This window comes from Paroedura picta, chromosome 14, assembly GCF_049243985.1.
Source record: "Paroedura picta isolate Pp20150507F chromosome 14, Ppicta_v3.0, whole genome shotgun sequence".
Classification (NCBI taxonomy): domain Eukaryota; kingdom Metazoa; phylum Chordata; class Lepidosauria; order Squamata; family Gekkonidae; genus Paroedura; species Paroedura picta.
Window position 1 is genome coordinate 19,388,099 of NC_135382.1, and position 10,937 is coordinate 19,399,035.

General features: G+C 47.4%; 1 protein-coding gene across 1 annotated transcript; it reads right to left on the bottom strand.

Annotated features, from left to right (window-relative positions):
- Positions 1-616: 616 nt before the first annotated feature.
- Positions 617-10,261, bottom strand: CFAP20 (cilia and flagella associated protein 20). Its single transcript, XM_077310107.1, has 6 exons — positions 9,934-10,261; positions 7,406-7,485; positions 6,231-6,342; positions 4,981-5,169; positions 2,368-2,478; positions 617-1,008 (listed from the first exon to the last, which is right to left on the bottom strand). Exons 1-6 carry the CDS (start codon positions 10,015-10,017, stop codon positions 1,003-1,005), a joined length of 582 nt encoding a protein of 193 aa, XP_077166222.1. The 5' UTR covers positions 10,018-10,261; the 3' UTR covers positions 617-1,002.
- Positions 10,262-10,937: the final 676 nt, after the last annotated feature.

Sequence of the window (10,937 nt, forward strand, 5' to 3'; positions counted from 1 at the left end):
TTCTGTCCCTGTCCCCCTCCCCCCAACACTGTTTCACCTGTGGTATTTAACTAGCTTTGACTATATAAATTTTAGCTACTTTCCTGCTTTCAGTAGGCTGAAGGGTGATCAATGTAGATGTTATAAAGCACTGGGGACAGAACTGACCACTGTAGATTCACACGGGATAATTCGGTTGGGGTATGTTATGAAATTCCCCCTTGAGGAAGGAGAATTATCCTATATATTAAAAATCTTTCTTGATCACGAACACAAATAAAACACTTTTTTTTTTGCAGGAAGAACCCAAATGCCCAACATTAACTCCCCCTACATGGTACCACTTTCAGCGATCCCATTACAGCCAAGCATCAAGGAGTAGCTGGAATTTTTGCAAGAGTTTTTCATAGGTACTTGGAGAAGGCTTCTCTACAACGGGCATGGTGCAATCCGTAAGCCAATGGATGGGTGACACTGCAGATCAGACGTCCCTTGTGTTGGAGACAGTGGTCTTGTGTATGCAGCACATGGCCAATTTAAATCCACCACAACCTAGTTGAGGAGAGCATTGCTTCCAGAGCGAGAGCAAGCCGTTAGACTTCCAAATCATAGAGAAGAGTGCGCACCACAACCAGCCTTACAAAGAGAATCAAATATTTAATAATTGCTTCTGGAGGGAGAGCAGGCCACACATATCTATAGCAGGCATCAAACACAGGAAGAGCAAATAATAATAATAATAATAATGAGGAAGCCGTTGGCATCTGAACCGGGCACAAGGTGTCCACAAAGATCAGAACCTGCAGATCCACAGCGGCTGACCTTAAGCCAAAAGCCTGATCGGGGGTCGTTCCTCACATCGAACAATGACATGGTTAGAGTTGTCCTGCCCCAGAGCTAGAGATAACAGCTTTATTAAATAACAGTTATTCTATGCAAATCAACACCTAAATATTGAATAATAAAAAAAATTCCACCTGTCTTCATAGTGCATGTCTTCAATAGCTTCCCATAAAAATATCATCATTGCTGCAAGCAGGGAAAGAGGAGGAAGGAGACAAGGTTAGTCAGCACTTCTGCAGTTCTTCCAAAGCATTTGAAATCCAATGTTTCTAGCCCTCTCCCGGGAACTCCAAACTACATCTCTTGATCATTTTTCCAAGGTAAGGGGGGTCATTTGGTCAAGGTCTAGGGTTTGAATCCTGTCAGCTTGGTGTAGTGGTTAGGAGTGCGGACTTCTAATCTGGAAGAGAGCTGGGTTTGATTCTGCCCTCCCCGACATGCAACCAGGCGGGTGAACTTGAGCTTGCCACAGCACTGATAAAGCAGTAATATCAGGGCTCTCTCAGCCTTACCTCCCTCATAGGGTGTCTGTTGTGGGGAGAGGAAAGGGAAGGCAATTGTAAGCCACGTTGAGACTCCTTCGGGTAGAGAAAAGCGGCATATAAGAACCAACTCTTCTTCTTCTCTATTGGGTCTCTATAGGTTCAATTGAGTCACAGTGATTTGCTGAAGGGCAAGCTCATGGTAAATTTAACTGCAGCCCCATTGCTGGCTTTCAGGTGAAAGCAAAGAGATCAGGGAGAATTCAATGCAGACAGCGGCAAGTAGCCACCTGCAGTTCCTGTCCAAAGTGCTCAGTATGCAGCCACCTTCATCTTGACTATACTAGCCTTGTAGCCTTGTAGGCTAGTATGGCCACCTCCATTGTAACAGTAACTTGCCTAAGGATCCCACAGTAATGTCACAATAAGTAGAGAGGGGTAAACAAGCTAAGGTGTTTATTGTGCAGGGCCTAGGTCATAATGTGCCATCCAGGTCATACACTTTCTTCAGTCAAGTCCTGGTGACAGCTGGAGAATTTGAGATCCAGAAGAGTTTTTAAAAGCTCGAAGCAAGCATGCCAATTCCAGAAATGGCTGATACCAGGACGAAGTTTGGGGATCATTCAAAGAATGTGGACACTTGGAAAAGTGAACTGCGGGGACAGTGCCAGAGGGGAGAGAGGGCCCCCCTGAGGACTCAAGTCCAACCCTAAGCCAAACCATGGTTTGAATTGAACTTGTTTGGGGAGTAATTACTTTCCTACTTCAAAGATGACAACCAGTTAAAAGCACAATCAAGACCACAAATCCACCTGCTCAAAAGATTTTGAGCAGAGAAACATCCCAGCCGACATCCCGATCTCCAGGGCCCAAGGACAGGACTTGGAGGTGGGGGTGACCTTCCTGACTTCACTAAGCTTCAGCTACAGCACTGAGTTTCAGAACACTGACTCAGCCGTCTCTGCTCTGACAGCTATTTCATTATGAGCTACTCGAGAATTCTACTCCAGGTTAAACCACTCTCCCCTCCCCCAACCCCTCTTCCTCCGGCACGCCCACTCACCTTGGCCTTGTTTTGGACAGGGATGTACAACTTGAACTCAGCAGGAAGCTCATCCTCTGAATACAGCCTGTCTGAGAAGTAAATTCTGCGGATGCGACAGTTTGCATGGATCTGAAAAATTGATCAGGGTCAGAGAGACGGCTGCAGCAGCCCGACACGCCCCCTTCCAAAACAGCCTGGCAGACGTTCACTACGCTTCAAGGCAAGCTGCAATACTCTCCGTGCCACTCCTTTCCGAGTGGCGGCAGAAGGGGAAACCTTAACTGCATCGTCTGAGACAATGTGGGCAGCAGTCCAGCCAAAGCAGCGACACCGAGGCAGCTGAAGAGGTCTCCCTTGTTCAACGCTCATTTCAACTAGGAACCGAAAGGTTAAGGAAATCAAAAGAAAAGGGCCCAATAGTTCTGTGTATAAATTTAGAATCAGAGTTGGAAGGCTCCTCCAGGGTCATCTAGTCCAACCCCCTGCAGAATGCAGGAAATTCACAACTACCTGCCCACCCACTGCGACCCCAATTCCATGTCCAATTCCGTGTCCATATTTGCAGCATAAATATTACCAAATATGCAAAAAGATGCATATTTATTCAAATTTGTTACTATTAAATACTACTCAGTTCAGTCCATTATATTACTATTGGCTCTGCATCTAAAAATTGTTTTTGCCTCGGAAAGGCAGATAGGGGAACAATTATTTAAGGAAAGTGTGCCTAAGCACAGCAGCAAATTACCTACGAAGATGCTTCTGATTTATATATCTGCCTTGAGCCACAGATAATGATTATAAAATGATCTTGCCTTGGTCTAGGTTGAAGAAACGACTGTATTATTGTAATGTCTGGAGCCAATATTGTTTGACCACGGAGAAAGGCCAATTAGCTGAAATTCAGTAATGGACTCTCTTTTAAATTAGGAGGTAATTTTATTCTGAACTGAGGTTATTGCTTGGGCCTGTATTTCCTTTGACTGAATTTGCATACATGTACAATTTTGTATATTTGGCAATAATTACATGTCAAGTTTATACCCCACATTGATTTCAACCCAGCAAGGAAGAGCCTGCCACTAGCTCACTGAGATCTAAGTGGCAGGAGCACTGTCCCTCCCCTCCAGCCTTCCCCACTGTGCCTGGCACCATCTGCCTGCCTGTCAGCTGCTCTGCCGCCGAACTAGGGGCTCTTTCCCAATGCATGCTGAGGCCAAAAACCCGAATGCTTCCTTTGCTTTGCACGCTGACCTTGGAATCATGCCCATACACCAGGTAATTTTAAGCTGATCTATCATCTGCCTTGTAAAAACTGAATTGAAATGAGCCTATGGGCAAAACCTCATTGTGACCCAGAAGGAAATGTAATGGCATGTGGCCAAGCACACAGTGTCCTCAAGGAATAGAATCATAGAATCATAGAGTTGGAAGGGGCCATACAGGCCATCTAGTCCAACCTCCTGCTCAACGCAGGATCAGCCCTAAGCATCCTAAAGCATCCAAGAAAAGTGTGTATCCAACCTCTGCTTGAAGACTGCAAGTGAGGGGGAGCTCACCACCTCCTTAGGCAGCCTATTACATTGCTGAACTACTCTGACTGAAAATTTTTTTCCTGATATCTAGCCTATATCGTACTTGTAGTTTAAACCCATTACTGCGTGTCCTTTCCTCTGCAGCAAATGGGAACTGCATCCTGCCCTCCTCCAAATGACAACCTTTCAAATACTTAAAGAGGGCTATCATGTTCCCTCTCAACCTCCTTTTTCCAAGTCCCTCAACCTATCTTCATAGGGCTTGGTCCCTTGGCCCCAGATCATGACATTTCTGTTTGGGAAAGCAAGAGTGGTGATTTCTGCTGATTCTTCCCTCCCCCTGCAGACTCCCATGTTGCCCCCTATGAGGTTCCTGAGAGTCTGGTGACCATGAGAACAATGGGTTGGAGGGACTTTGTGGGCAAACAGGTATATCCTTCTCTACAAACTCTACGGCTGGATGGTTGCAGGCCAATACAATTTTCAATTTAACAGTGAAAATCTATCACTAGCTATCAGACGGTCTCTCCCTAATATTCTTATCACCCTCCAATGCTCTTTTTGGTTACAAATCGCGTGCCATTCACAAAGCTGCCTTCACTAACAATTCTCCCAGCAATCAAGTAGAGCCTTAGTAGTTTATCTTGCAGATTAATACTTGCTGGTTATCCTAAGAATATGTGAGTCCTGCAGGATCTAGTCCAAAATCTATGTCTTACAAGATGGCCAACAATAGAGCCTAGAGCCTAAGACCTTCCTTTGAAGTTGCTTTCTGGCATTGGTAGTCAGAGGTTGACTGCCTCTGAATGTGGAGGTTTCCTTTAGTAACCTGTCTGGGAACCACGGGTAGGCCTATCTTCCATGGATCTGTCGAATCCCCTTTAAATATCTAGGCCTGTGGCCACCACTGCATCACTGGCAGCGAAACCCCACAGTTTAGCTATTCACTGAATAAATAAGAACATCTGAGTTCCCTCCAGTCAGCCGATATCCAAGTCATCTGAAACCCGACTCTGCAATGGCCCTTCCCTGTAGCCACCTGAGCCAGTGACCTGACAACAGCCTGGAAAAGGCCTCTGGGATCGAGGCCCCTCACCTGCACTCTCAGGGTCTCAATGTAATTGGTGCCGTACGCTCGGCGAGTGAAGTCGGACAGGTTGAACTGAATCTGATTCCAGCCGTCATCCAGCCGCATGGGCATGGTGCAGATGAAGGGCTTGACACGAGTTGTACTCTGGTAGTTGCTAGCACGGAATCGCCGGCGCACGTTTTTATCATCCAGCACCTACAGAAGACAAACCATGCATCCTGAAGAGGAGTCCAGGGAAGAGGCAGGCCAAAGCAGAGAGGCCAACTCATCATCATTGAGCGCCTCCCAGAAATGGGGGTGGGGGCTGCTCAATGACCATCATCAATCTAATAGCCAAATGAGGATTAGAAAAAAAATCTCAGCTGCGGGGTCATGCAGGCTAATGCAAACCTGGGGAAACCTCAGTTTTGCAGAAAATAATTTTAAACAAAAACAGCGTAGTAAAACCACCTCAAAAATTAAGGGATCTCTGTACATGCACACATAGTGTAAAAAAAAAAGTGACAAGGGTGTCAAATGTTGCCTACCAAGAAGTGGGGGTGGGATGGGGTGGGACAGGAGATAGAGGACAGGGGCTGGGGGGTGGAGGATGGGAAAACAGCACTAGAGAGGAGTGGGAAATGTTATAAGTAGGGGATAGAACAGAAGACGAGAGACAGATTGCAGAGGCTGCAAGGCATCACGGAAGGAGCCAGGAAGGAAAGAAAAATGAAATCCAGTGAAGGAAGAGCTTATGAAGGGGAAAAATGGAGGCGGGGAAGGACAAAGTGAACATTAAGGCAGTGGAGGTAAAAGGAACTAGAGAGGGGTAGGGGGCGGGAGAAAGTACAGATAGGAGGCCAGGGAAGGGAGGAACAGGACTTCCAGTCCTCTTCCCCATAAATTCACAGCTTGTAAATTATATTGTAGGTCAGGGATAGTCAAACTGCGGTCCTCCAGATGTCCTTGGACTACAATTCCCATGTCCATGGACATCTGGAGGGCCGCAGTGTGACTACCCCTGTTGTAGGTCAAATCCTGCCCTGCAAGGACATCTGCCTCCCAAAATATCCTAACTGTGTTGGCTGGCAGCAAGTCAATGCCTTTGGAAGCTTGCTTGTGAGTCTGCTGATGAACTGGGCAGCTCTAGGCAGGTGACCTTCTGTAGGTGAAGAATGACAACTCTCCTCTTGGGGTGGGACTGGAAAACTGTGCACTTCACGACACTCTATTCACCACCCCAGTTTCACCTGGGCTTGCCACAACAGCTTACTCACCTGTACTTCAAAAGTGAAATATTTTTTCAGGTTCTTGATGATCATCACCAGAAAGGGCAATTTGATTCCCAGCGTCTTCTTTGGGTCAGCAGGACACGTAATATACGTTGTACTGGGAGTGAGAGAAACAAGAGAGACACAGAGAAGAAAGATTGCACGTTAAAATCTATTTATCAGCAGCTGCAGCTCTCATGCCAGGGGTTGGGTCAACTGGAAGCAGCCAAAATTTCAGCACCACAACCAAAAGGTCTTTGCTTGGGTTGCCACTGTTCAGGATACTTTAAAGAGATTTTTTTTGAAGAATTTGTTTCAAAAGACTAATTAATTTATTGCAATTATTTCAGGATTTTCAAATCCATTATGTGGAATCAGGTGGGAATTAAAGGGAATACAGGGAAGAGACACCATAATTAGCGAGTGTTATAGATGTCACTGGTGAATGGATATCATTATCAGTTATTATTTGCATGCAACCATCCTGCACCTAGAACACCACATATCCAGGGACAATCTGGATTTGGAAAAATGTATCCAAAAGACTGGAATGGGTACATTTGTGCTTCTGTTAGGTTAAATGTATTTTCCTACTAATTAAGCAACAGGTAATGGGGACTGTATTAAGGAAAAATCTAATCAAGATATAACATCATTATTTATGTATTGCTGTGATTGTACTACTTTTATATAGTCAAGTTATATTTTACACCAATTTTAATAGTCAGTCATTCCTTCTTTTAAGGTCTAAAAGGTAAAGGTAAAAGTATCCCCTGTGCAAGCACCGGGTCATGTCTGACCCTTGGAGTGACACCCTCTAGTGTTTTCATGGCAGACTCAATACGGGGTGGTTTGCCAGTGCCTTCCCCAGTCGTTACCATTTACCCCCAGCAAGCTGGGTACTCATTTTACCGACCTTGGAAGGATGGAAGGCTGAGTCAACCTTGAGCCGGCTGCTGGGATTGAACTTCCAAGCCTCATGCGCGAGCTTCAGACAGCATGTCTGCTGCCCTACCACTCTGTGCCACAAGAGGCTCTTTTTAAGGTCTATGCTGATACTAACTTAAATGCAGTTTTATCTAATATCCTCTTTGTTCTTCCGAACCGCCATTGTGTGTATAACTTGCATATGTGAAACATTCAATAGTATGGGTAAATAGTCACAAAGAGTTCTGTCCTACCTGACATTGGTTCCTTCGATCTCCAGCACCAGTGACTGGATATCATTATCCGTGATTCTTTTTATGTGGCCATTGCGCACCTAGAAGGGGAAGGAGGAAATAACCCATTATGTTCATGAGCAGCAGAGATCCTTGCCCCAAGGAATGCCTGCCAGGCACAGAACAGTCATAAATACTCCCCAAATTTAGCACCTCCTAAAAACAGCAGGACCAAGCGACAACTGGGTGTGGCAAAAGCACAGAAATCTAACTGGAGCCTCCCAAAAGCTTGTTTGAATGCAATCAATACTTAATATATTGAACACATTGCATCTTAGAGAGAATCAATAACAATACAATAAAATCACTGATATTAACCAAAACTTGAAGCATCAGAGCTGCCACAAGACACTGACTAGTCAACAGAGCTGACAGAGAGATTAAATTATATAAATCAGGTATGATTTATTACCAGAAGCCTAGAGCACTTAAAAGCCTGAGCAGCAAGTGAGCTAACACAGGAAGCAATTCAAAAATGAAAATGCCAGCCACCCAAAAGCACACCTTCTGGTTCCCACCCACCTTACTGAGGAAGGTGGGTGGGTGTGGAAAGCACACAAAGTGGGTCTTTCCTGAAGATCAGGTAAGCTCATTTGGGAGCAGGGAGTCCTTCAGTCATCCCAGGTCTTCCAATTATGTCCAGCAATGAGTTGGCTGCCAGGTAACATGCCATCTTTCTGATCATTGCTACATTCTGAGCTGACTGAAGTCCCCAAACATCCTGCAAAAGCAACCCATGCAAATCAGTTATCTAGAAAACAACAGACTGGTGTGGACAATTCTCGCTTTTCCAAAAAGGGATGCATTTGACAAACCAACTGAACGTGATTAAAAGGTGCTACACAGCACACATGAGATCCAAGCTTCCACCGGTGGTTGATACTCTCTCAAACCACAAACCTACCCATTTACAGAAAACTCAACTCTACCCAGTACAGGCTGGTGCCACAATCCCCATCTGTATTATCTGCCAGCAACACCTTATTTTTGTCTGGACTAAGCTTTCACTTACTAGCCCACGTCCAGTCTATCGGTTCACACTACGGCAGTCAAATAGGTGTCATCTGTATTGATAGACCAATGGCCTGACATGCTTTGAGGAGGGACTGCAGCTTAGTGGAAGAGCCTCAGCTTTGCACGCTGACTAACAGAACCTCAAATATTTTCTTAATAGTCTTGGGGCACTATTAAGAAAACATCTGAGGCTCTGAGCTTTTATCAAAAGCATTGATTATATTACACTGTCTATATCAGGCTTTCTCAACCAGGATTTCATGAAACCCCGGGAATTCTTGATGGCCCTTGGAGGGTTTCATGAATGGGTGGGAGTTAATTAATTTTTAAAATATATATTTAAAATTTGATAAATATGCATTGGGTGATATGAGCATATATGGTCATGATAACCTGCTGCCCCCCCACCCCCAAATGGCCAATGATGGGCCTGGAGAGGTGGGAATGGGAGGCGCCCTGGGTGGGCATGTACACAGCTATGCTTCCTAGCCATATTCTGCACAATCATGCCACTTCTGAGGTTGCTTGAAGCCTGAAGAATGTTTCAGGGGTTTTCAATGGTAAACAAGTTGAGAAAGGCTAGTCTATATACATGGATTGGTTATTTACTCTTTAGTTAGGAAGTTCAAATAAGAAGCCATAGCTCAGTGGCAATGCTTGGAGGGAAGGGGAAATTGACGTGACTAGGCAGCCCAACATCTGCACCTGCTCTGCATGCAAAAGGTCCCAGGTTCAAAACCTGGCATCTCCTAATTAATATTCAATACAGACACAAGTGAATAGCCGTGTTGGTCTGAAGCAGCACAACAAAATTTAAATCCAATGGCACCTTCAAGACTCACCAAGATTTATTCAAGGCATGAGCTTTCGTGTGCATGAAGATGAAGTGTGCCTGCACATGAAACCTCATGCCTTGAGTAAGTCTTGGCGGGTCTTGAAGGTGCCACTGGACTCAAATGCTGTTAAGATTCAATAGTGGGTGATGTACAAAGCCTCTAACCTGGAGAGCCGCTGCCAGTCAGAGTAGAAGATTTTGGCCCTAATAAACCAATGGTCTCTGACTCTGCCTAAGGGCAGTATAGCAGGACAACTGGCATCCCCTCCCCTTCTACATGTATTGGTTTTAATGGACGCTACGTTAGGAACGGAGGACTCCAGGGATCTAGTGTGTATGTGTGTGTGTGTGTGGGGGGGCTTTTCCCAGGTAACTGGGTGGTCATAGGTTGCACCTGTAGCGATGCAGAGCCCTTCCGGGGTGGAGGAGCACCTGTGCAAGAGAAGGGCTGCAAAGACATGCCAAGTGAAGCTCTCTCTGCACAGAAGGGCCGCAGTCCCCGTCCCCAAGCTCAACCCGCTGTGGACAGCCAGAAAAGGCTGCGCTGGTGATGGGAGACCCAGCCCCGCCTCGGCCCAAGCGCCCCCTCCCTTCACGAGGACTAGAAACTTGCTTCCCCTCCCCACTCCCCCTCCGCCACCTTCTTGTCCCAGATCTGCAGCGGCTTGCTTCCGATGCTGTAGAGGATGGACAAGAAGCCGCTCTGGAACGTGTTCTTGAACATCCCGCCGAGCCGGGCCGAGGGGGGGAAGGCTCTGCGCGGGCTGCTGCTCCTGCTCCTGCCGCCGCCGAGCGCGGCTTCTCTCGCTCTCTGCCAGCCCTCAGGCGCCGCGCGGAAGGAGACCTTCACATGCACACGCGCGCGGCTTCACGAAGCGCGCCGAGGCCGCTCCGCTGCGAGGCTAAGCCGCCGTGGCCAGGGGCCGCTGCCCCGGAACGGACTACTTTCTAGACGGGACTCGTTCCTCTGTCGAGTGTTGTCGCGACGCGTGCGTGCTTCCAAGGCGACGGGAAGGCGGGACAAAAGGCCCGCGGCGGTCGAAGCCGAGGCCCCGCCCCCTTGGAGCGGCGCCGAGGCCGACCGGCATTGAACCGCGCAGGCGCAGTAGGGCTCAGTCGACCTGGTCCGTGGGGGGAGTGTGGCTCGGTGGTCGCGGTGGTGTTTCCTTCGGGCTTGGCCCAGGCGCCGTGGAGGGCCGGCTGGAGGGCGCCCCTGGGGTCTTGCCGTGTCACGGAGAGGCGCCTCAGGTGGGGGGCCCTCAACGGTCTTTTGGTCGCGCTGCCTGCTGCGGTTTGAGCGTTGGAGTAGGCGGTTGCTAACCACCAGGTGGGGACGGGAGTTCTCCCGGAATTTCAACTGCTCTGCAGACCACAGAGACCAGTTCCTCTGAAGGAAAGCGCAGCTTCAGAATTTGGGCTTCATAACGCCGCATAGCCTCCAGCTGGGGTGGGCATATGGTGGCTCTCCAAATTTCCATGGACTACACTTACCCCCTGCCATGCTATGGATGAGGTTCATACTGACAGGGGCTCATGGTAATTGTAGTCCGTGGACGTCTGGAGAGCCAGTTTCGCTACCTCTGCACTAGGGAGATCTTGCGAGGTCATAAAATCTTTGGACATGCAGAGATCTGTTAAGATCTA

Excerpts from the sequence above, each read along its gene's own strand:
- CFAP20 (XM_077310107.1), bottom strand. The coding sequence starts at position 10,017 with ATGTTCAAGAACACGTTCCAGAGCGGCTTCTTGTCCATCCTCTACAGC. Across the intron at positions 7,486-9,933 it reads TGCAGATCTGGGACAAGAAG|GTGCGCAATGGCCACATAAA; the intron begins GTGGCGGAGGGG and ends TTCCCCTTCTAG. Across the intron at positions 6,343-7,405 it reads ATCGAAGGAACCAATGTCAG|TACAACGTATATTACGTGTC; the intron begins GTAGGACAGAAC and ends TCTCACTCCCAG.